The sequence below is a fragment of the Schistocerca gregaria genome, chromosome X (assembly GCF_023897955.1).
Source record: "Schistocerca gregaria isolate iqSchGreg1 chromosome X, iqSchGreg1.2, whole genome shotgun sequence".
NCBI classification, from domain to species: Eukaryota; Metazoa; Arthropoda; class Insecta; order Orthoptera; family Acrididae; genus Schistocerca; species Schistocerca gregaria.
This window is the reverse complement of record NC_064931.1, coordinates 641673231-641699946: the sequence shown is the minus strand read 5'-3', so window position 1 is coordinate 641699946 and position 26716 is coordinate 641673231. Positions and strand designations below refer to the sequence as shown.

General features: G+C 39.8%; 1 protein-coding gene across 3 annotated transcripts in view; it reads left to right on the top strand.

Moving 5' to 3' along the window:
* The window catches only part of LOC126297602 (C2 domain-containing protein 5), a 217252-nt gene that overhangs the window by 164786 nt on the left and 25750 nt on the right, over positions 1 to 26716 (top strand). For all 3 annotated transcript variants that reach the window (XM_049988584.1, XM_049988585.1, XM_049988586.1), the window contains 7 exons: positions 9562 to 9695; positions 9771 to 10005; positions 12462 to 12665; positions 18974 to 19087; positions 19161 to 19376; positions 19487 to 19589; positions 20339 to 20431. In XM_049988584.1, coding sequence (XP_049844541.1) covers positions 9562 to 9695; positions 9771 to 10005; positions 12462 to 12665; positions 18974 to 19087; positions 19161 to 19376; positions 19487 to 19589; positions 20339 to 20431 — 1099 coding nt within the window. The remainder of the gene's footprint in view (positions 1 to 9561; positions 9696 to 9770; positions 10006 to 12461; positions 12666 to 18973; positions 19088 to 19160; positions 19377 to 19486; positions 19590 to 20338; positions 20432 to 26716) is intronic.

The window sequence follows — 26716 nt, the reverse complement described above, 5'->3', positions numbered from 1 at the left end:
GTTTCCAGCTATGTGAAGCCCCGCCCTCCATGGCTATCAGGGTTATTATGAGAATCGGGCAGCTTATGAGAGGGTATCTGGTGGCATCTGCATCTATGTCCTTAACTCTCTTTACAGCTAGTGTGTACTTCTTCAAACACCTTTAGAGGCTGTTGCTGTTCGGGTGTAGATGCCTCAGGCTGTTACTGTCTGCAGTATCAATCTTCCACCGGATGGTGGTGTCCCACAGCATGTATTGGCTGTGCTGATAGACCAACTGCCCCCATCTTTTTTGTTACTGGGCAGTTTTAACACCCATAACCCTTTGTGGGGTGGCTTGGTGGCAACAGGTCGAGGCACTGTCGTTGAGCTGGTGTTTGTACAGCTCAAACTTTCTCTATTAAATAATGGTGCCTCCACACATTTCAGTGTGGCACATGGCATGTACTCAGCTGTCGACCTTTCGGTCTGCAACCCTGGCCTTCTACCATTTGTCCAATGGAGTGTACGTTTATGTGGTAGTGACCACTTTCTGATCTTTCTGGCACTGCCACAGCATCACTCTTCTGGCTGCTTCCCCAGATGGGCTTTGAATAGGGCTGAATAGGACTCGTTCGCCTCCATTGCCACTATTGAGTCTCTTTCTCATGATACCACTAACGGCGTGGTTCACACGGTCACCACTGGCATCATTTCTGCCGCAGAATCTGCAATTCCCTGTTCTTCTGGGTCACCTCGGCAGAGGACTGTGTCTTGGTGATCACCCAAGATCACTGAGGTGATTAGAGATCGCAGGCGGGCCCTTAAGCGCCATAAGTGGCAACCGTCAGTGGAACACCTCATCACCTTTAAACGGCTCTGTGCCCGCGCCCACCGCCTTATTCGCAGTCAGAAGCAGGAATACTGGGAAAGGTATTTCCCCACCATTGGCATCCGTACCTCTCCATCGCAGGTTTGGACCAAGATTAGGTGGCTCTATGGATTTTAGACCCCCGTCAGCATCCCTGGGCTTTCCCCGAATGGAGCAGTCTGTACTGAACCAGACATGATTGCTGTACTCTTAGCAGAGCATTTTGCTCAGAGTTCCGCTTCTACGAATTGCCCGCTGGCCTTCCACTCCCTGAAAGAGCAGTTGGAACGTTGGAGTCTTTCATTCCATAAGTGCCACCCCAACCCATACAATCCATTCAGTGAGTGGGAATTCTAAAGTGCCCTAGCCGCTTGCACTGATACAGCTCCCAGGCCGGATTGCATCCACTATCAGATGCTCAAACACCTCTCGGTGAACTGCCAGCGATGCCTCCTAGACCTTTTCAACTGTATCTGGGTTGAGGGTGAGTTCATGTCACAATGGCGGGAAAACATTGTCATCCCTGTGTTGAAACCTGGCAAGAACCCCCTGGAGGTGGACAGCTACCACCCCATTAGCGTAACCAACATTCCGTGCAAGTTGCTTGGATGCATGGTGAGCCAGAGGTTGAGTTGGCTACTTGAGTCGTGGGGCCTTCTGGCTCCGTCTCAGGGTGGGTTCCATAAGGACTGTTCTGCCACTGATAATCTAGTCTGCCTGGAGTCTGGCATCTGTATGATCTTTGCCCACCATCAGCATCTGGTTGCCATCTTTTTTGACATGCAGTAGGCGTTTGATATAAAATGGCGACATCACATTCTCACCGCACTTCATGGGTGGGGTCTTAGGGGCCTGCTCCCAATTTATATTCAAAATTTTCTGTCACTTCGTTCCTTCCACATGCATGTTGGTTCCTCCTATAATTCCTCCTGAGTCCAGGAGAATGGGGTCCCGCAATGCTCTGTCTTCAGTGCCTGCCTCTTTTTAGTTGCTATCAATGGGCTAGCTGCAGTTGTGGGAACATCCATATCGGTTTCTTTGTATGCTGATGTGTTTTGCGTATACTATGGCTCCACTGGCATTGCAGTTGCTGAATGGCAACTACAGGGCGCTATCTGCAGGGCGCAGTCTTAGGCCGTCCCACACGGCTTCCAGTTCTCGGGCGCCAAGACTTGTGTCATGCATTTCTGATGGCATCACACTGTTCACCCTGAGTCGTGACTTTATTTTGATGGTGAACCTCTTGCCGTGGTGGAGACACATTGGTTTTTGGGGTTGCTTTTTGATACCCAGTTGACTTGACTCCCTCGTATTCGGCAGCTTAAACAAATGTGCTGGCGGCATCTTAATGCTCTGCATTGCTTGAGTCACACCAGCTGGGGTGCCGATCAGTCTCCCCTTCTCCGGCTGTAACAGATGTTGATTCAGTCCCATCTCGATTATGGGATCCTGGCTTACGGTTCGGCATCACCTTCCACATTGCAGTTGCTTGACCCTGTACTTCGCTTCGGGATCCGATTGCAACTCCACATGAGCCCTGTAAACAACATACTTGTGGAGGCTGGTGTCCCTCCATACGGATCCGGTGCCAAAGCTTACTGGCTGCTTATGCTACACTTGTTTGTAGCTTGCCTGGACATCCCAATTACCAACTTCTGTTCCCAACTCGGTCGTCCATCTCCGTGAACGGCGGCCCCAGTCATGGTGTAAGATCACGGTTTGCGTCTGGGCTCTTCCTCTGGGCTTGTGTTTTTCTCTTGCCCACCTCTTTTCCGGGCCCATTTACATATATCCCCATGGTATGTGCCCTGCCCGTGCCCTCGGATGGATTTGGCACAGGGCCTGTCGGACTCAGTCCCTCCTGAGGCCCCCCACCACTGCTTTCTTTCTATCCTTGCCGTGTTTCATGGCCCTGACGTGGTATGCACCAATGGTTCAATGGTTACTGATTGAGTTGGTTATGCTATTACTCTTGGGGATCATTCTGAACAACGCTCATTGCCGGCTGGCTGCAGTGTTTTCACTGCAGAGCTGGTAGCCATCTCTCGCACCCTAGAGTATATCTGCTGCTGCTCAGGTGAGTCCTTCGTCATCTGTAGTGACTCCCTGAGTGGTTTACGAGCTATCAACCAGTGTTTTCCTCACTCTCATCTGGTGATGGCTATCCAGAAGTCCATCCACACTCTTGCCCATTGCTACCACTCCGTAGTTTTTGTATGGACCCCGGTCATGTCAGCATCCCGGGTAATGGACATGTTGACATTCTGCCCAAACAAGCTATCAGTGAACCGACCTTGGAGATCGGCCTTCTGGAATGTGATCTCCAGTCAGTATTGTGGCAAAAAGTCCTTATTACTTGGGGTGATGAATGTCGCTCCCTGCCTTCCCCCAACAAACTTCGGGTCATCAAAGAGACTATTGGTGTGAGGCGCTCCTCCTTGCGGGCCTCTCGCAAGAACTCCATTGTACTCTGCCGACTATGCATTGGCCACACCTGTCTGATGCACGGTTATTTATTGCGCCGCGAGGACCCGCCCTTCTGTTGCTGTGGTTCAGCACTGACAGTGGTCCACATCTTGTTGGACTGTCCGCTTTTAACTTCACTCAGGCAGACGTTTGCGGTGCCTGATACGCTCCCTGCACTTTTGACAAATGATGTTGCCGTGGCAGGCTTAGTTTTGAGTTTTGTGTGCACGGGGGGATTTTATCGCTCTATGTGAGTGTTTGTCTCTTTTTTTGTGTTGAGTCTGGCCTTTGGCCTACGGTTTTATATTGAGGTTTTTAGTGTGTCTCTTGGTGGTTGGCTTTCTCTTTTTTTGTTACCATGGTCGGCCAACCACTGTAAAACTGTGTGTTTTTTAATTCCTCCTTTATGGTGTTTGTCTATGTCTTTCTTGTTCCATGTCATCCCTTTTTACCTCCGCTGCTTGTTTTTATTCCTTGTGGGTTTTCATGGTCATGGAAAAAGGGACCGATGGCCTTTGTAGTCCGGTCCCTTCAACCCTCACAATCCAACCAACCACAAGTATTCCTGTTGCTGTACCTCAGACAGTATAAGGGGAACCTAAATGATCTTTCACTCATTGTCTGATGACATAACTCAATTAACATTTTATTGTGTCGTGTGTGTTTGTATGATTTTCTTCTCTTGCTGCACACAAATGCAATATTCGTAAATGAGCTTTTATTTCAGTTGCATCTGTCTGATTAGTATCCCTTCCTCTGGAATAATGTCCCTGTACTTCAGGTATCTTTTTATTAATGTACTCAACAATGGTAGAGAGCAGCTCATTGTCAAAAAAGCATTTCCAACATTAGATTGGTGTTCTTACATACTCCACAGCTCCTTTCACTCACGGTAAGTGACTGACGATGTTTTGTCATCGAGTGCAAACATATCTTTGGTGGATACACTTTGACCGTTTTGTAGAGTTGTTCCATTGTAGAAAACACTTGCCAATATGATTATCACTGGAATCTGCATCTTTCTCTGTGCCAGTATTTTATTGTCTTGTTTCCACACTGTCTACTTTCACATCGCTATAAATGCCGAACCCATCATCCGAGTGATCATCTTCCTCGAACAACAGCTCTGGTACTCTTTCCCTATCACATTCATTTTCGAGACTGTAGTTCTTCTTTGAGCTCGTATTGGGTCTGAAGATGAGTGAATACCTGTTATTGGCAGCTATTACTTACAACTACTAGATTTTTTTAAAAAGTAAAATATTTATCCACAGTAACGGAAAAGGTCGTGGGTCCTCTGGTAGACTCCTGCAATACAGCTGTAGTAACAACCCCTTCACTCCAACACTGTACTGCAACTGATGTGTTGTTGATGAGCAAAATATATTTGTGAAGGTAGATAGCACCACAAGCCTGCCAATGTATCTGATGGACAGTACTGAGTAAATAAAGTTTACCTGTCATCTGTGAGATGCCATGCGACCACTCCAGGGTTAAAAGTTAAGCATGTTTGTTACCTGAAAAACACAGCTGTGAAGCTGAGAACATTTCACATTTTCCTTGTATTCTACTATCAATACACATCCTATGACCTTGTTATGTTTCCTGGTGATTCAAACAATGTAATATTAAAATATAACATTTTCTTTCAAGTGGTACAAGGTTAGCTGCTAATTGTTTTATTTAACTCATATTGATTACATTGATTCAGTGAGTTTCACCATTTTGATTTTTAGATGTAACACAGAATGTTCCCCATAGTTACTCTTGATATTACACGTAACAAAAATCAAAATAGTGAAAGTTAGTGAATCAGCATAATCACATCAAGAGGAAAAGAGAAGTGGTTGATATGAAGTTCTCAGGGTTCCAGTCAGGTGAGTTCATTGAAATGGCATGATATTTCTCCCATCATCTTCTGATGAGTGCCTTTATGAAGTGATTCTGCCAGAAGTGACTCTTATCGAACAGTCATTCCATTTCGGTGAACCCACCTGGCTGGAAACCCAATAACTTTATATTAATCCACATCTAGTTTATGTTTTTGTCTCATGTACACAAGATACTGAGGAATGTTTCAGGAATAAATCTGAAATGCCTCAGAAAAAAATCATTCAAGGAAGAAGACAATACTCTGCATGTAGCAATGTGTTCTTAGGATTTGGTGTAGAGTTGTGTGGTGGTCCCTACTGCACTGATGAGATCTGTCATGGTTCAGAGTCATGTTTTCCTTAAGTTTAGTGCCATTTGCTTCCATTGTTTCCACTGGTGCAGTCAAAGCATGATCCTGAGTGTGAATACCAATACCACAGTATACAATAAACACCATCTAGGATGGCGGACTGACTTAATTCACATAAAATAATGATCTAATGTAGTCACTATTGATTTTAACATGTGTTGTGACTTCTGTCAGAAATGACGAATTATGTGGCTTTTAAATAGGTCACTGTTTATCTTTCTTAAATGATGATTCAGTTGACTTTGAGAAACCTATACATGCACAGTCACTTTACAATAATTAATCATACGTGTTACATTATTTTACATTACATAGGGTGAATCATATTCCAAGAATGCCTTGGAGATGAGTTTCTAGGTTGTGAAAAGAAGTTAAATATGTAAATACAGTACTGGCAAAACAGAGTGTATTGAGTTTGTGAATTATATTATAACTAAAAGCATAAATTTTAAAAATATCCCTTGTTTTCACTGGAGTAGGAATTTGCCAAGAGAAAGTTCACTTGTAAACTCTGTTATAATGCCTACACGATGTTGAGTAAGCTCTGGCATGTTAGTAAATACATGTGTTTCCGTGTATGTGACCATTCTATGCTAATGGTAAACTTTTGAAGTATTGGTAAAATTTAGTCTTTGGTCTTTGTGCTATTATTAAATTATTTTTTTGAATAAGAGACATAATTGTCATAACAGAAGAATTATATATGTTGTACAACATTTGTTGTTAGTCAGCTGCCAAAATACGAAGCTCTTTCTAAGAAGTCCCTGCAGGAAGTTATTGGAGTAACACCTGAAGTAATTCTTGTAACCCCATCTCTGCTCTAAAAATGTGGTCTTTTTTAGTTGAGTTTCCCAAAAACTGATTACATAACTCATTTGTGAATGGTCACATGTTCATTTTTAAATCTCTCATGCAGTGGAATGTGAGGTAAGGCAGTTTGTTAAGTATAGCGTGTTGGTTTTGCAATTTATGATGTAATCTGTCTGTAGTACCAAAAACTGATTGCTATCTATTCCTTGAACTTCATTGTTTGCATTCACTGTAACAGGATGCTCTGGCATTGTGTGAGCTTTACTAAATAGGCTGTATTGAGTTTTTTCAGGATTAATATTGACATATTTAATTAACTACCCTTTCCGTAAGAGGACCAAGAAGACCACAGATGAAGTAACATTTTCAAAGTTTGTTGAGAAAGTAATGTACTCAGGAATGGTAAGCCATCTCAGCAGTAATGGGGTACTTAGTAAATCACAGTTTAGATTTCAAAAATGCTATTCTACAGAGACAGCAATATACAGTTTTGCTGCCCACATGATAGAGTCTTGAAATAGTAAAATGTCACCAATAGGAATTTTCTGTGACATATCCAAAGTGTTTGATTGTGTGAACCATGACTTCATATTACAGAAATTATAATTCTATGGTATATATGGCACAGCATATAAGTGGTTTAAGTCTTACAGAACTGGAAGCAAAAAGTTTCTTTATATGGTTTAAATGATTTAAGGAAGTTTCCAACTTCATCTAACTGGGGTGAAATTATGTTAGGTGTTCAACAGTGTTCGATCATGGGTCTCCTTCTATTCTTGATATATGTGAATGACCTCCCTTCTTATCTTAAACAAGAAGTTAAAGTGACACTGTTTACTGATGATACAAGCATCATTATTAATCCAGTAAAAGAAACTCCAAAAGAAAATGATAAAAATAATGTCTTTGCAAAAAGTATTGATTGGTTTTCTGTGAATGCGCTTGCTCTGAAATTTGGGGAAAAAAATAAATAAATAAAAACACAACACACCCAATTTTCTACTGCAAGGAGTACAGTTCCTTCAATAAACATAACATATCAACTGAAGTTAGTAGCCAGGGAGAGCATACTAAGTTTTTGGGTGTGCATATAGATGAGAATCTTAATTGGAAAATTCATATTTTGGCTCTCCTAAAGTGACTAGGTTCAGCAACATCTGCAATCAGAATAATTGACAATTTTGAGGATATAGAAATTAGCAAGATAACATACTTTCCATACTTCCACACTCTGATGTCATACAGAGTAATATGTTGGGATGACTCAATACTTAGGCAAAAAGTATTCACTGCTCAGAAGAAAGTGGCTAGAATAATGTGCGGGGTTCCTAGTTGCACATCTTGTAAACATCTCTTTAAAAGGTTAGGAATTCTTATAAGAGCCTCACAGTACATTTACTCAGTTGTTCTCAACAGCATGGACCAGTTTAAAAACAACAGTGACATTTATGATTATTATACCAGAAGAAAGAAAGACTTACACCGTCCTCTACTTAACATATCTTTGGCACAGAAAGGGGTAAAATATGCTGCTGCAAAACTTTTTGATAAATTACCGGATGAAATAAAATGTCTGACATACAGCAATAACAGTTTTAAAAATAAATTGAAATCATATCTCCTTCACAACTCCTTCTATACCATAGATGAAGTCTTGAATAGGACTAAATAAACATCGTATAGTATTCTGTCAGTCGGATCTGCAGCACCTGTGAGACAACACTACATTTTTCCAATGTGTGCTCTTTATTAACGAAGCAACATTTGTGAACCATGGCAATATACATTTATGTAACATGCCCTATTGTGCCATGGAAAATCAATGTCAGCTTTGTCACATACAATTCCAACTATCGAGGAGTGTAAAAGTGTGTGTCATCAAAGAAAATACCATTGTTGGATCTTACATCATCCAAGGGGTGTTAAATGGAAATACATATGCACACTTTCTTACAAAAATTCGACCTGCTCTTCTAGAAGATGTACCACTGCATAAGTGACAGTGTACATGTTTCCAACATGATGGCTGCCCAGGTGCAGATACTGAATGAAAAGTTTCCTGACCATTCGATAGGACAGAATGCTATGGTACAATGGCCAGCCAGATTCCCTGATTTGACTACTCCTGGTTTCTTTGTGTGTGGAGCACTGGCCACAACTGCACCAAATGATAAGCACAATTGAATCACCATTGTATGCAACTGCACATCATGCAATGTACTTTCGTCTGTTCGTTTAACTCTCCAATGGTGATTGCAAATATGCCTTGCAGTTGATGATAAACCATTTGAGCACATGGTTCAGTAAAGTACACAACAACATTTCATTAAGAAAAGTATGTAGTTTGTGGGTGACATATTGGTAGCTATTCTGAATAAAATGTTTAGTTTATTTAAGTTTATTCTATCTAATTACAATTTCAAGTAGTACCTGTAGACACATTTGTCTGGCAGCAGGTGTTTCCTGTTTAAGAAGCATTCCAACACCGCCAGGCAAATACAGGTTAGATTTTTTTTTAATTTTTTTATTTCAGAACTAAGAAAGTTACTATAATAGTTTTTTTAAATTCTGTCAATGGGGCATTTATCATCATGAAGTATTAACAACGAGTGTTTCTGTTTCGGCTGTATAAGTAAGCAGGTCTGGGGAGGGCTTAAATGGAAAACTGCCTGACATAACTGGAGTAGTTTTCACAAAAAACCTAGAAATATACACATATTTGAAATAGTGTTCCTAAGCCCCATCTGATGCACCAGAAGCTTGCTTATGGCGTAGTTCCACATGCTACAAAAATCACAGCTGACCCTGTAGCTGTGTTGTATAAGAAATGAGATTTTATCTTAGTAGCATAGGTCTGCCTTGCTGCATACAGTGATGGTGCATGGCGTGAGAGCTCTGCAACAAACAAACTTATTTCAGTATATCAGTTGATAAATAATTGAGACCATTATCAATACAAAACATTCTGTGCCCCTCAGTGTACTTTCAGTTGTGAAAAACGTCATTTTTGTATCTGGGACCATCTGCTATTTGATCAGTGGTCTCCTTTACAAATAAAGTATTTTTTGAATTATTATCCATGTCTTTCATTGCAGTATCTAGCATTCGGTTCCATATTTACAGAATAACTACTAATGTGTTTGTGCTGACTATTTTTCAATTTTAAGATCTTCATGTACAAATTAAGTAACTGTTAAATTAAAATTACTTTCAGACTCTTCCAAAAATGCAGTGTGTTCTGGAATCTTCAGATGGTGATAATGTGCCAGCATGCAGTATCTGTCACATTCCTTACAGTGAAAGCAGTGTGCCTTTCAGGGTGACAATGATGAAGTGTGTAGTGTGTGGGTGAGTTTGTATATAGCAGATTTGTTTAATTACTAATTCTAGAGCAATACATAACACAGTTGTTTATTTTTAAAGGAGAGGAAAAGTTCCGGATGTGCTGCTTACAACAATTGAGCCTCCTGAAGGTTTGCCAACAATGGGCAAAGGTTGTTTCTTGCAAGCATATGTGTGTCGCCCAAAACGTGTTCTGAGAGGTGAACTGAATGCAAAAGAAATATCTGATGGACTACCTTTCCTTGAATATGAATTGCATCGATTGTTACTCATAAAACTAAAGCTTGCCGGTATGAATTCAATTTTTGGACTCAAGGTAAACAATATCTATTAATGTGGTCCTTAGAAATTTATTGAACTTATATTAATTGAAAATAATGTGTTTTGTTGTAAAAGATATGCATAAATTTTCTATTCATTGTTTGAGTGTATTCCATGATAATTATCATGAGACAGGCAGTATTATTTAGAAAAAGAAAGTTGATCTGTAATATCCAATAATTGTCTGTGAGCCCTGGATAGTGTATTTTGGAGAGTCACGGGCTTGACAATTGCAACCAGACATTTCCATCATTTCAAAATGTGTTCCTTAAATTTGTAAGACAGAAGTGCTTCTTTGAAGAGTGTATTACCTTTATGTATACAGTACTTGAAGACTTGCAAGGCCTAGAAATAATTTGTAAGTACTGCAAAGTCTTGGGGGGCTGAGATTGGGTGTATTCTCCCCCCCCCCCCCCCCCCCCCCAAAAAAAAAAAATTCTCTTAAGGATGAACATAACGTTATAAAAATAATGCTGTTTGAAAAATATGTGATTAGTATTTTTGTTGGGACCAATCTTTGCCTATAATTGAATCAGTCACATCCTTGAAGCTGATAGCTGTCAGAACATCTTATAACACTAACTACATTGTGTGCTGTCATATTTTTCTGCAAAGGAATTGTAGCTCATGTAAATCAGAATGGTTTTTGTCTTGTCCATGGCTACATTACAAAAAAAGAGTGACTGCTTAGGTCTGTCCACATAGTGAGCAATAGAAATCCACAGAAATAAAAGTTTTTTTTTTCAACAAGGTTTCTGTAACTGAAAAAAACTATAGAAAAGTTGAAAATACATGACTATAGTCTGTTGCAATTTTTCAGTGATGTGGAAATAGCAACCTGTGGTCAGCAAACTTGCACATCTGCTGAACAATCAGTAAAAAATGGGAGTGGCTTTACTAGTAATTATCAGTTAACTCAGTGGCCTGAATTAAACAGAACACACACTGAGAGCTCATGAAATGTTCTATAGAAATCTCATGACACTTTTAGATGAGAAGAAGAATGATGTACCAGAACTGAAGACCTGGTTGAAGTACCACGACACTTGCTTGTGAAGGTAATCCTTCTTCAAGACCAGTTAAAGAGCTGTTACCTCCACTGCATTCTTGTTTGGATCTTGCACTACATGGTGTTTCCAGAAATTACTGTCTATTGTGCAGTGTCTAGGTAAATGTGATAAACACCTTAAACATAATTTTGGAGTCAGAAAGAAGGAAACATGTGTACACCAATGTTATGCTACCATCTGGTGTCGACAAGGCAAATCCAAATCCAAAAGTTCAAAGGCTGATACCAATGTGTCCAACTTGATGAGCTTTAGGGGCAAATTCTTCTAAACATTTCAGTCAAAACTATACCCCGGTCCAGAAAACAGTGACCGAAGTGTTGAATGCACAGAGCTCAATAACAGATGAAAATCCTGCGAGCTACACGAAGTGGTTCGAAAAGTTTGAGAATATTTTTTTATATGGCAGTGCTATTGAATTCTTTGGACTATTTGAAGAACTGGCCAGATCTCTACAGAATCAAAATTTTAATGCAACCATAGTAAAACATTCTGTAGAATTCTAAAAGCAGTTCTGGAGGATGTAAGGACTGCATAAGTATTTGATTTGCTCTTAGAGAAAACCAAAGATTACTCTTAAGAACTTAAATCTGAAAGACTGAAATAACTCATGGTCAAGAAAAATACTAGTGAGATTGAAACACACAGAAACATCATGTGTTGTCATGTCAATGAAGAGTTAAGAAACATATGTGGGGATTTTTTGGACTCTTTGAGGAAAGTTTGAAACAAGAGAATCTAAAGCTACTATCTTGTCTTGAAGAGATACTTATTATATCCTTCCAGGTGGAACATCCATCTACACAATATTTGGAAGAGTTGCTTTGAGTATACACAGCAGAACTTAACCTGAATAGATTTCACGCACGGCTCAAAATGCGGTGAACCATTATGACTGGTGTACAACCATATAATGTATCCTATATTGGAAGTCAACTCATTACTGAATGTGGAAGTATTAAATAACTGTTTTAGCTGTTTCAGGAAGTTATTCTGCTGATCATTCTGATTATGACAGTTCTAGTATGAATAGCGTCCTGTAAGACGTCATTCAGCACCTTGTGACAACTCAGATCCACACTGACACAGTCAAGTCTCACCATCTACCCTCCTTTTTGTTCATCAAGATAGGGCTGGGAAATTTAATTTAACGTACATCATGAAATAATTTGTTTTCCAAATGGTGGGAAGGAAAGCTGTGTTCAGAAATTGCATGTGAAATTGTTGGCGTCTGAAATAAACAAAATAAATGCTCTCTTCTTTTTCAAATCAACTGAGATGTGATACAGTGTCCCTAAACCCTAGTAGAACACAGTGAACATATTTCTGAATCCACCAGATTTGGATTTGAAATATCCTTTCAATTGCAGATGTTGTTTTGCAGGTTGAAGTTGCTATTGGAGAGAAAATGATGATTGCGTTAGCAACAGGCACAGCTATATTCCTTTCACCATTGCCTGTGCCTCCCATTCCAAAAATATCATGTGCAAATCCATGGACAGATGAGAAAAGACTTAATGAAATACAAAAGAGTATAGTGGAAACAGTTAAGAAAAACAGAGATTTATATCAGTTAAAAAATCTTGCAGTAAGTAAACATACATTTTTGAGCAACTACTTTCTTAATTAATTGCACTACTATAATTCAGTATATAATTTAGTTTATTAAATAAGTTGTATATTATTTACAATAGTGCACAGGATTGATGACGGCGATATGCATGTGGGCAGCATTTGGTTTACTGACGAAGTTTATTTTTACCTGGACGGCTTCGTCAATATACAGAACTGGAGCATATGGGGAACCGAAAAGCCCCATGTTGCAGTCCCATCATCCCTGCATCCTCAAAAAGTACTGGTCTGGGCCGCCATTTCTTCCAAAGGAATCATTGGCCCACTTTTCAGACCCGAAACGATTACTGCATCACGCAATCTGGACATTCTTCGTGAATTTGTGGTGGTACAAACTGCCTTAGATGACACTGCGAACACCTCATGGTTTATGCAAGATGGTGCCCAGCCACATCGCACGGCCGACGTCTTTAATTTCCTGAATGAATATTTCGATGATCGTGTGATTGCTTTGGGCTACCCGAAACATACAGGAGGCGGCGTGGATTGGCCTCCCTATTCGCCAGACATGAACCCCTGTGACTTCTTTCTGTGGGGACACTTGAAAGACCAGGTGTACCGCCAGAATACAGAAACAATTAAACAGCTGAAGCTGTACATCTCATCTGCATGTGAAGCCATTCCGCCAGACGCGTTGTCAAAGGTTTCGGGTAATTTCATTCAGAGACTACGCCATATTATTGCTACGCATGGTGGATATGTGGAAAATATCGTACTATAGAGTTTCCCAGACCGCAGCGCCATCTGTTGTTGACAATTGTAACTACTGTAATTTTGAAAGTTTGTCTGCCTGAAAATGTATTGTTGTCCCAAGCATATTGCAACAAACGGTGTATTTCTATCGCTGCTCGTTTAGTTTGTATTGCCGTTTCAAATATACCGGCCATTTTTGAAACACACTGTAAGATTATCATCAGTGATGGAATGGATCAGAAATTTTTGGTCACAATAATCTCAGTGAAGATTTTGTGTAAATGAGTAAATACATTATAGAGCAGTGAAAATTCACATATAATGCAATTCCACATTATTTACCTGACAAATAGAGTGTCACTATTTGCCTCTGTAATACTATGTTATATAGCTTCTAGCTTTGTGGCACAGACAGGCAAATGATCTTATTGCTGGAAGTGACTGGAAAGAAATGTGTGTTTTGATAAGATGTAGTGACTACAGTAAGATTACGAAATTGGAAATTATATACATCTTAATACTGGAGGAGAAAATGGAGTTACTTGATCTTGGATGGAATAATGACAGCATTATGAATAGGATAGTTGCTACTCACCGCATAACGGAGATGCTTAGTCCCAGACAGGCACAACAAAAAAAGACTGTCAAACCAGTAAGTTTTTTTTCATAATATGCTTGTAAACTATTTACATTAATTCCATGCATAATTATCTCAGTTCAGACATCTAATTCTGTAGCTGTTCAAATTTAAAAGTGACACCTCAAGATTCAGAATTAGACACACACACACACACACACACACACACACACACACACACACACACACACACAAAAGCGCAAATGCAACCCACACACACACATGACCACAGTCTCTGGCTGATCTCTGCTATATGGTGAGTAGCACCTATCCTTTTCATGATATTGTTATTACTTGATTGTGCTTTATTGCCTCCGAGATCTTCAGTTCTAGAATTATTTCTTGTGTGAACTTAATGGATGGAATGTTTTTATTGTTAAGACAGAAAAGTATTTGCAGAAGTGATTCGACTAACAATAGCAGTTGCAGATATTTTCTAAAACTTTTAGAATTACTTCCAAATGAAAATATCTCTAACACTTGCTTTAAAGAGTATGTAATCTCTGACTGCCCTAGAGTTGTTCAGATTCAAATACCATGATTGTCATTGTAGTATGAATGCAGTCATAGACTAATTGTTTATCAGATAATTGCAGGCATTTATGAAGCTTGCATAAGGGGAGTTGAAATGCCCTATCCCGACAATGTTAATTTTAGTGATTTGGCTTCCCAGTATTTCAGGAATCACTGTAGCCATTGACATGAAACTTTTACAGAACATTAAACTGTATGTTCTGAGTGTACTGAAGTACAATAATTACGTTTCAGCCACTGTTTTTGGAAATACAATTTTTTAATTACACGGTTAAAATTTTGTGCACTTGTTTTGTAAATTATCCTAAATAATTTTAATTATACATAACATTATGTTCTTTTTTAGTTCAGTAGACTCAGGGAATGTATGTTATTACTCCCTGAAAATCTGAATACTGTACTCAAAGTTGTTTCTGAGATTTAGGGAAAAATGCAACAGAAAATGTAAATTTTCAGGAACGGCTTCTAAAGTTTTGAAAGACTGTAACTCACTTAGTATATGCTTAATTTTTTATTTTTAGTCACTCAGAAGCACCCTGCACCATACTGTATATCATCCTCTTGATCTTTTTCCAAGTTTTTTCTTCTTTCTGGACTCATTAGTGGCCAACTGTGCTGCATACTCTGCTCTATTAATGAAAACCTTGTCCATCTGTTCAAGTTCTCTGATGCAGTTTGCTCCAGGATTAATTCCAGTATGCTGTAGCACTTTCGCCCTACCAATGTTGCCATCATTAAAAGCAATAACAGCATCACTGACCCCCCACACCACTTTAGTGTCTTCATTCCACAAAAACATTTTTTGGTAAGCGAGTCCGTATAAGATTATTGAATGATTCATTGGGATTTTGAGTCTGACCAAGCAGTCACTTTTTCAGTAATTCAGGATTTGCCAGCTCTCTGTAAATAGGTTTCATGATACCCATGACTGTTGCTGGGATGCAATGATTATGGCTGTATAAACTGTTTGAGTACTGGGCATAGTGGTAATTGCACCATGAATCAGGTCCAGGAAGACAAAGGTGGTGTACTGGTTTTTCATCAGTTGACAGTCTGTGGGAGAAGGTAGCCCATTGAGCCTGCTTCAGTTTCAACAAATCCTCAGTATTATTTCTAATGGCCATCCCCTAATACTACTGTAGTTCATCTATCATTTTGTCTGTCAGCCTGCCTCTTACGGTTTTACCATCAGAAAGTTTCTTGTCTCTCAAACTTTGTTTGAACATCCTCAACCTGGTGCCCATCCACTTCTGGACATGACCAACACATTCCAGTTTTGTGATAATCTTCTCACCGTAAGGCTGAGCGGCTACTACACTGTTATATGTTTTTGAGTCTCCATCACCTAAGAACTTAGTGTTACACACTCTCCTTTCGTTCACAGATCGACTACAAATTTCAATAGCTGCAGAGGCCTACATTCCGCTGGCCACTGTGGCCGAGTAGTTCTAGGTGCTTCAATCTGGAACTGCACTGCTGCTATGGCCTCAGTTTCGAATCCTGCCTCGGGCATGGACGTGTGTGATGTGCTTAGGTTAGTTAGGTTTAAGTAATTCTAAGTCTAGGGGTCTGATGACTTCAGATGTTAAGTCCCATAGCGCTTGGAGCCATTTGAGCATCCATACCACCACTTGTTCCTTCATAATGTCTGTCACAGATATGCCTTTCTTCATTCCTTGATTTACACTTACAACAATGTTTGGTTAAAATCTGGAAATCTATTACCTTTCCAGTGTCCACACTGGTCACTGTAGCAACAGAATTCTTAGAACTATAGCTGTGCTTCTGCCAAGTGTCACCAAAAGCTACTGGTGTGTCAGTCATACCAACATTTATTTCAACAGCTATGTTTGCAGCGCCCTTCATTGCCTCACATGCAACAGATTCCACAGCAGCTCTGATAAATCCTACATACTTATTGATTCTACAAGGTGGGCGTGTCATATTCATCATGGCACACAGTCCTTCTGCTACAGTGTGTCCTTTGCCAAAAGCTCTCAATCCATAAAACCACCTAACTTATACTTCAAAATAATTATCTTTACACTTATCAGAATTTCAAAATGAATCAGTATACATACAACCGGCACAATTAATGACAAGTTTCCTGGCAAGTCCATTTGATACCTCACTGTCTTCATGTAAACTAACTGGCCCTCCATATACACTCCTGGAAATGGAAAAAAGAACACATTGACACCGGTGTGTCAGACACACCATACTTGCTCCGGACACTGCGAGAGGGCTGTACAAGCAATGATCACACGCACGGCACAGCGGACACACCAGGAACCGCGGTGTTGGCCGTCAAATGGTGCTAGCTGCGCAGGATTTGTGCACCGCCGCCGTCAGTGTCAGCCAGTTTGCTGTGGCATACAGAGCTCCATCGCAGTCTTTAACACTGGTAGCATGCCGCGACAGCGTGGACGTGAACCGTATGTGCAGTTGACGGACTTTGAGCAAGGGCGTATAGTGGGCATGCGGGAGGCCGGGTGGACGTACCGCCGAATTGCTCAACACGTGGGGTGTGAGGTCTCCACAGTACATCGATGTAGTCGCCAGTGGTCGGCGGAAGGTGCATGTGCCCGTCGACCTGGGACCGGACCGCAGCGACGCACAGATGCACGCCAAGACCGTAGGATCCTACGCAGTGCCGTAGGGGACCGCACCGCCACCTCCCAGCAAATTAGGGACACTGTTGCTCCTGGAGTATCGGCGAGGACCATTCGCAACCGTCTCCATGAAGCTGGGCTACGGTCCCGCACACCGTTAGGCCGTCTTCCGCTCACGCCCCAACATCGTGCAGCCCGCCTCCAGTGGTGTCGCGACAGGCATGAATGGAGGGACGAATGGAGACGTGTCGTCTTCAGCGATGAGAGTCGCTTCTGCCTTGGTGCCAATGATGGTCGTATGCGTGTTGGGCGCCATGCAGGTGAGCGCCACAATCAGGACTACATACAACCGAGGCACACAGGGCCAACACCCGGCATCATGGTGTGGGGAGCGATCTCCTACACTGGCCGTACACCTCTGGTGATCGTCGAGGGGACACTGAATAGTGCACGGTACATCCAAACCGTCATCGAACCCATCGTTCTACCATTCCTAGACCGACAAGGGAACTTGCTGTTCCAACAGGACAATGCACGTCCGCATGTATCCCGTGCCACCCAACGTGCTCTAGAAGGTGTAAGTCAACTACCCTGGCCAGCAAGATCTCCGGATCTGTCCCCCATTGAGCATGTTTGGGACTGGATGAAGCGTCGTCTCACGCGGTCTGCACATCCAGCACGAACGCTGGTCCAACTGAGGCGCCAGGTGGAAATGGCATGGCAAGCCGTTCCACAGGACTACATCCAGCATCTCTACGATCGTCTCCATGGGAGAATAGCAGCCTGCATTGCTGCGAAAGGTGGATATACACTGTACTAGTGCCGACATTGTGCATGCTCTGTTGCCTGTGTCTATGTGCCTGTGGTTCTGTCAGTGTGATCATGTGATGTATCTGACCCCAGGAATGTGTCAATAAAGTTTCTCGTTCCTGGGACAATGAATTCACGGTGTTCTTATTTCAATTTCCAGGAGTGTATTTTGCAACACACACATTCACCTAACACCCTTGTTAGGATGTGTAAATCTATTAGAATATAACCTAACCTACCATTTACACCACTTTCGTTTTGAGAAAACTGTGTATCACAACATTTTATGTTAATCTTTGAAGCACTAATGGGTGTTTCTCTAGATACTGACGAGTTTGCCTGTATTTCATTGTGTGTAATTTCACACGCCACGTGTTAAACACATTGTTTCCCTTTATTCGAAAATTGATTACCATGAAACACACGTTTCTTAAAAACACTTTGTTTTGGCATCATACTTTACTTTTTGAGAGATTTTCCAGTCTATTCATCACTTTTCATCAGAAAAACGTTAGCACTTTGACATACAATGCATGTTTATACTATGAGTCGATACAATAATCTTTTGGCCACTGCTACCAATACAAACATGTAATTTAACCTTTACAACATAGCAATCCACAGCCTTCTATATAAAAAATTATCAATTTTGTTAGATCTTAAAGTAATGCATGTAAAAATTTTAACATTTTCAACAGGTGTAGATTATATTTTAAAAAAATAAAATAAAATACTTCTCATGTGAGTGTATAAGTGATATATATATCATTTTATTCAGAAAATAGCAAATTTTATAATGAGATAAAAATCTGAAAATGTGAAAAAAAAAATTTTTCTGTTCTAACTCCCCTTAATGTAGAGTCTGTGCTAAACAGATACGTATTGTAGTCATAGTACTCACATTTTAATATTGTGAGACTGAGTTTGTGATACTTGGATGTGTTTTTCTGCTGTAATAATGGTAATCACTGTGTACAGGAGCCTGACACATATTCCAATGGGAAGGTTCCAACATTTGATACTGAAGATTCAGATGATGAACGTCCAGCACTGGAGCTATCAACAGGAAATAAAGATACTTGGATATTTGAAGTATGTAACTTTTGATGAGATTTGTTTGCCATGCAGTCCTGTGAATTGTATGACACTATATACATACTTTCAGATTGATGACTCTGAGGATGTGGATAAGTTGTCATTGTTGATTGATCCAAGGCCACCAGAAGGTTTTCACACGGTGAACATTGAAACTGTTCCTGGTCTTGATGAACTTGAAGTAGTTCGAAACCTACAGATGTTTACACAAGTATGGCGAGCAAAAATATCAAGCCATCAAACTCACGTTGGTGCATTTAGTCAGCATATAAACAGACTTCTTCAGGTAATATGTTTCGTACAAAACTTATACTTCTGTAAATGGGATATTTACAATAAAAAATTCCTTCTGTGGTTTTAGGTTACTCATTTATAGTTTTACTCCTCTATTTCCAGAGTGTATACTTCAAACTGAGGCGACTAGTTCCATGTGCATTGTGCAACTTAGAATTCCGAGTTGAGTTGCCAGAAATTGATGAAGTTCAGTTGTCTGTGTTAGGTAATTCCATGCTATTTTTGAATTTGTGGCTAGTCCTAAAGAAAATATGGAATGGAAAGTTCTGGCAGAATGAAAATAACTTATTGAGCAGTAGAAACAGCGAGTCATCGACAGGCACACAAAAAAGAATATTTTATATTTTTCTTAAGTGCAGGAAGGAGGAGCAGGTGATAATTTTAGCTGGGATGTCAGAAAGAAAAAGGCATTGGTGGTTATTAAAAGGAACTCTGATAACAAGTTACTGGTCTGGTAAATGAAAATGTGAAAAAAAATTGTGCTGTGGGCTGTACATGTTAGTGATGGTTGCACATGGGAAATAAGTGACAGGTGTAAAATGATGATTGGAACAATGTGAAGAGGAGAGGTGGGTTGATTTGGGGGTAAAATGTAGTAATTCAAGACAGTGGTTGGTGCATTCTGGCTGAATGAATAAACTATTTCAGGGCATGTACATATTTCGCTCTGAAACATTGCTAACATTGTATAATTTAAATGGGATGGTCCTGATAGACATTGCACTAACAATGATGAGACATAATTACTAATGGTTAATAGAAATTGGAGCTACAGTCAATTCATTATATCAGTTTTTTGTTTTTGAATGAAACATGCCAGTGCTTTCCACCCATATGATTTATAAGTTCATTGTATATTATTTACAACCATGTTCTTGAGAGTTACACTATACATCAATTAAAATGATACTTAATTACATTCTAAACTAATGAAATGTTTTTATTCTGTGCAAGGTATGGCAATAGGTCTTTCAGAACCTGAAAAAATGACAAAAATCCGGAAAAAAGTTCCTACTCCTACAAGCAAGGATGATTTTAAAAAATTAGGTAAGTTACATTTGTGTCACATTAGTGCATTGTTCATTGTTCATTTGGTTACATAGTACGTGTTAAAAATAAAACCCACAGAAAATAAACTGTGCTGTGTTGCTATGTTAGAGAAACTGATGTAAAGAAAATCTTGCCTGTTTCTCTCCATTATTCATTGTGAAAACCACACATATATTTGTAAGTTTTATGCATAAATGTTTGAGACACCAAACTAATTTTGCATCATAGCAAAATGGCTAATGTAAGACATTGCATTAATTTCATCATACTAAAAAACTCTTAAAATCAGCTGTGCAGTAAATCTTTTATAGGTAACATATCAACAGGTTCTTTCAAGAGGCAATGGTTTTGCAGATTTTAGTGGCCTTTTTTGCAGATTATCATGATGAACTCTTCAGTGATAATGGACAACACTTCATTGCAAGAGATATGGTAGCTGTATATTTTTAGAAAAGTTTATTTTGCTAGCCTCACTTGTATGGAATAAATAGTCGATGACTAGTTTCAATCGTATACAGGACGGCCAGAAACAGTCTGTAAAGCTTGTAAGTCGTTGCACGATAGGTTGTGCTGAGAAGTAATTGTTAAGAAAAAAGTCAGTATGTTGCACTATTTCTGAGTTAATTGGTGTTGAAGTTAGCCAATCACACTGTTGTGTGTGCAAATTCAAGCCACATACAATTATTATTATTATTATTATTATTATTATTATTATTATTATTATTTATTTTTATTTAATTTATGGCCTTCATTGAACCACTCTAGTCAAAAATACAAAGTTGTAAACAAGTTGTTACACAGGGATACAATTTGGCTCAACAATAACTTAATACTATATTTAGGTAATATAATTATTAGATTCTATTCTTGTATGAAAGGTGTTTTGCTCTTCTGTCTGCCCAATATTTCTTCATCCTTTCAGATATTTTCTTTCTTTCTTCATCTGAGACCACTCTACCTGTACTCCTTGTATTGATTGTCATTTGTAGTTTGGTTTGTGGGTCTTGCAGTATTCTGGTTTTCTCTGTCTTGTTTTTTAGGTCATTTACTGTAATTTGGAGTTCTTTTATATCTTCCTTAATTTCTGTGATCCATTTAATGTCGCTCTTGCTATTCCACAATTTTTGTATTATTTTTTTTACTAATTCTGTTTTCTGGAGTTCTCATCAGATGTCCAAAGAATGAGAAGCATTTCTTCCTGATCGTGCTCATGACTGGTTCTATTTTCTTATATACTGTTTCATTTGATGCTATTCTCCAATGTCCATTTATTATATACTGTTTATTTATACATGTGCTAATTATTCTTCTTTCTATTTTTAGTATTCTGTCAATTTCTGCTGTATTAGTTGTTTTGAAGATAGTTTCAGCTGCATACGTTATTTCTGGTTGTGTAATTGTTTTATAGTGTTTTAATTTTGCATCTATATATAGGCTGTTTTTGTTGTATGTAGTTTTGGTACTGTAATTTGCGTAGTTCCGTTTTTTTTTTTTTTTTTTTTTTTTAATTCTATTCTGCCAGGATGGCTTCTCATTTAGATTGTATGTTATTATTTCGCCCAAATATTTAAATTTATCAACAATTTTGATTTTCTGTTCTCCTATTGTAATTTTGTTTGCAAGTGGTGGACCAGTTAGCATAGTCTCCGTTTTTTCAAATAATATTCTAAGGCCTACTTTCTCTGCTATTTCTTGTAGTGATTTCACTTGTTGCCTGGCTTCTTGAACGGTGTTGGCTAGCAGAACAAGATCATCAGTGAATCCCAAGCAGTTTAAGCTAATATCATCTTTTGCACTTCCAATTCTTATCATCTTTGGATTGTCCTTGTACCATTCTCTCATTATGTATTCCAGTGCACAGTTGAACAGTAATGGTGATAGGCAGTCACCTTGTCTTAAGCCTGTTTTTATGAGGAATGGTTCCGAAATTTCTCCTCTAAACAATTAGTATCAGTTGTTCACATAGCATAGATGATAGCATGCAAGACTGGTAAGCCTTTGGTTCAGGTTTGCTCATTACTACTGTCCCATGTGCAATTTCTCTTTCACTCTATTCTTCCATTTCAGAAAACTAAATGAAGAACACATTTAACGACACCATCTCTGGGGGCCTACTTGAATATGCACATGCAGAGACCTGATAGGCTAAATTCAATGCTAATTAACTCTGAAGTGGTACAACATACCATTTTTTTCCTTAACAGTTATTTATTCACACAATCTACCCTTCAATACCTGTACAAGCTTTTCAGAACTGTTTATGACTACCCCTGAATTGGCCACTTATGGACACTAATAGAGAAAGTCAATGCTGCGCACACCACCAGAGCAGTCACATAAGAGTGATAGTATTTTGGGCACCACTGCCATTTCCAAGGTTCCTGTCAAGTCTTACTTGCCTCTATACCCTGCACCCATTTCTGCTGCATAAACTGAAAGTTTTGAAGGAAATGCGGGAAGATTTGGACAAAATTTCCACTTAGGGTAATTAATGGGAGCTCTCTTTGAATGTAGATACTTGTAAAATAATGTTCATAATAAAGAGAAAGTACACGATAATATGTGATTACACGGTTAGTGTTTAAACTGCTGTAGCCCATCACGTAACTTAGGGTTAATACAAAGAGATTATATGAAGTGGGACAGACACATAAACCAGTAGTAGGAAATGCAAATAGGAGATTTAAAGTTGTTGGAAGAAATTGCCACAAGAAGCTAATTTGCCAAATTCTACAATACTGCTCCAGTATTTAGAGGTCATAGCATATATGAAAGAGAAATACAAATGCTCAAGGAACTTGAATGTTAATCTTAGTAGGGAAGGCAACATTGTTCGTGCGGAATCTTCTTGGGTAAATTTAAACAATTGGTATTCAAAGAAGGCTGTGAAAAAGTTTTACTGCCCTCATCATAACTCTCAATAGGAATCCTGAGACTAAAGTAAAGGAGGTTAGGACATATAATCATTTTTCCCTTTCTCAGTATCTGAAGGGAATACGGGGCGTGTTCATTAAGCAACACTAGTCTTCTCATAACAAAAAAAGATATAGTTACAAATACTTAGAAGTCTTTGAAGTACTCCCCTCATGTATCTACACATTTTTTTCCAGCAGTTTTCCCAGGAATAGTACATGCCCTGGAAGGCCTTGTCAAGAATCTCATTTAGAGAGATTATCATGGCAACTTGGACAGAGAGGTTGTCACAGCAACTTGGACAGTGAGATTGTCAGGGCAATTTGGATTTTACCAATGCCGTCAAAACATAGTCCTGTGATGGTGGTCTTAATCCTCAGAAGCAAAAAGAAAGTTGTCAGAGCCATGCCACAGATGTGCAGAGAGATGTGTTTGGGAGCGTTGTCATGATGGAACAGCACAATGAGCAGCAATCTCCTTTCACAGGCAAAGGATCCTTTTTATCATTGTTTTGGAACATTCATGTAGTAGGCAATGTTGACAGTCTGTCTTGTGAGTACAAACTCCTTGTGGATCATACGATTACTGTTGAAAAAGACAACCATAATTATTTTCATTATTGGCTTGTTCATTCTTGTTTTCTTTTGTCTGGGGGATGTAGGGGTGTACTTTGTCCCCAGGCTGTAGACAGATATCCATGTTTTGTCCCCAGTAATAATATTATCTAAAAAAATCAGGCTGAATTTGAACACAGTCCAAAAGTTTATTTGCAATTGTCATTCAGTTGGCATTTTGCTCATCTGTCAAAACTTCTGTGATTAAAATCAGTTTGTGACTGACAGTGTGCAGTGGTGGTCGTATTACCAGTGTGCAGCCAGTCAAGATTCACAGCCACTGCACACACCTACTGGACACATGACGCTTGAGAAAGAAATACATTTGGTTGTTGGAAGACCTCTGCCACTCAAGTCGCTGAAACATCAGTCACAAAGTAATTTTAATTGGAGTGTAGCTTGGAGCACACATGTTGATACTGTTTGTCATGATGGTATTGAACTGGTTCTGCACAATTGTTGATATTGTTCGTCATGATGGTATTGAACTGGTTCTACTTGCAGTTGTGATGCAGATTGATTAAAAGCTTCAGTTCATAAATGGCAATGTTCAAACCACAACACAAAGTCACAGTTCATATACCAAGTAAAGAAAAAGTCTTTCAATTCTCTATTGTAGACAAATTTGTGTACATAACTGCTGTTTCTCTGTCACACATTAATTTATCTGGTACATTTTTGGCTTTCTTAATTAATTCATCGCATGATGATTTTTGCATCACAGTAACTGTACACAGCCCTGTTGTTGCATTCTATGGCCACTGTTGCCCTTAAAGCAACTGTCAAATCATATATATATATATATATATATATATATATATATATATATATATATATATATATATATATATATATATATATATATATATATGGAAACTTATGATAGAGCATAAATTCTTTTGGATTAGAGGAGACCACACACCAAAAAGCAGAAGTACTGAGTCACCGACTTTATGCACATAAAGAAAGAAAACTTGCTAGCTTTTGGGGGAATCCTGTTTTGAACTACAGAACAAATACACAAAGAAAAAACTCTCCCATGCATGCATACACATGCTTGCATATGCTTTCCTATGTCCCTACATGGTGCCAGCTGGATGCACAATACTGCATTTCAACAAGTTGCCTAAGTTGCGGTGGAGACTGTGTCAGTTGGGGTGGGTACAGGGAGAGAAAGTTAGGAGGCAGGGGGAGAGTGTGAGGGTGAGTGGCTAGCAGTTTGACAGTAAGCAGCCAGTTTGCCACCTGTCAGTGACACTTTGCCATATTGCCATCCCTCCTTCATAATGTCAACACCATCTCTCCTATCTGCTTCACCTGGTCATCAACCCAATGTGCCACCTTCCTGGATGTTGACCTCCACTTCTCTGATGGCTCCAGCCAACACCTTTGTCCAAATTAAACCTACTGATCATTGACAATACCTACATTATGACAACTTATTCCTCTTCAGCACCAAAAAATCCCTCCTATACAGTCTGCCACCTGCGGATGATGTTTCAGCAATGGTGAGAACTCCCTTGCCCAGTATGCTGAAGGTCTCATGAGAGCCTTCACAGACGAGCACTACTCCCAAATCTAGTCCACAAACAGATTTCCTATATCATATCCTCACATAACACCAAGCCTCCCACAGTCCCCAAGAATCAACTACAAAGGAGTGCCCCCCCCCCTCCCCCTCCCCCGCCTCCCCTCATCACCCAGGACTGGAACAACTGAACTATATCCTTCTTCGGGCTTTGATTACCTCTCATCATGCCATGAAATGAGGGACGTCCTATCCAAGATCCTTACCACCTCTCCTAAAGTTGTTCTAGTCCACCCCTATACCATCCCCACTGCCAACCCTTTTCCACAGGGATCATATTGCTTTGGAAGACCAAGGAGCAACCTATCACAGGCTTATCCTGCCCCATTAGATGCCAGGCCACCTGTGAAAGGAGCCATGTCATATATCAACTGCGCTGTGAATGCTGTACAGCTTTTTATGTCGGTATGACTACCAATCAGCTATCCACCAGCATGAATGGCCACTATATGTTGCCAAGAATAAAGTTGGCCTTCTGGTGGTACAACATGTAGCTGGGTATAACATGCTCAATTTTGATGGTGGCTTCACAACCCAGGACGTCTGGATCCTTCACTCCACCACCAGCTTCTCCGAACTATGAAGATTTAAGGTATCTTTGCAACACATTCCTTCATTTCAATAATCATCATAGCATCAGTCCCCCAGTAAACTATGTCCTGAAACCCTCCATTCAACAGTCCCCTCTTCCTTTGTCCTGTCACCCCCTCTTAAATTCATGTCCAGAAGTCACCGTCTACATACGCTGCTCCCTACTAGCTCTATGCATCACATGCCTACCTAGCCTGTGCTCCTCCCACCAGTCCCATTTGTAGTAGGCAAAGTGGCTGCCTCCCATGGAGCCACTAGCGACTCATCCACAACCCCTCTCCCTGCCTTCCACCTCTTTCTCCCTCTACACACATCACCTGGCACAACCCCCACAACAATTTAGTCCACCTGCCAAAATAATGTGGCATTGTGTGTCCAGCTGGCACAATGGAGGGCTATAAGCATGTGTACCCATGTGTGTGTGTGTGTGTGTGTGTGTGTGTGTGTGTTGTAGCTTGAAAAAAGATTACTCCAGAAGTTAGCAAGTTTTCTTTCTTTAGTCTGCCTGTCAACAACTTAACATTTCTGCTCTTCAGTGAGTGGTCTCCTTTAATTATAATTCTTCTTTTATGTACT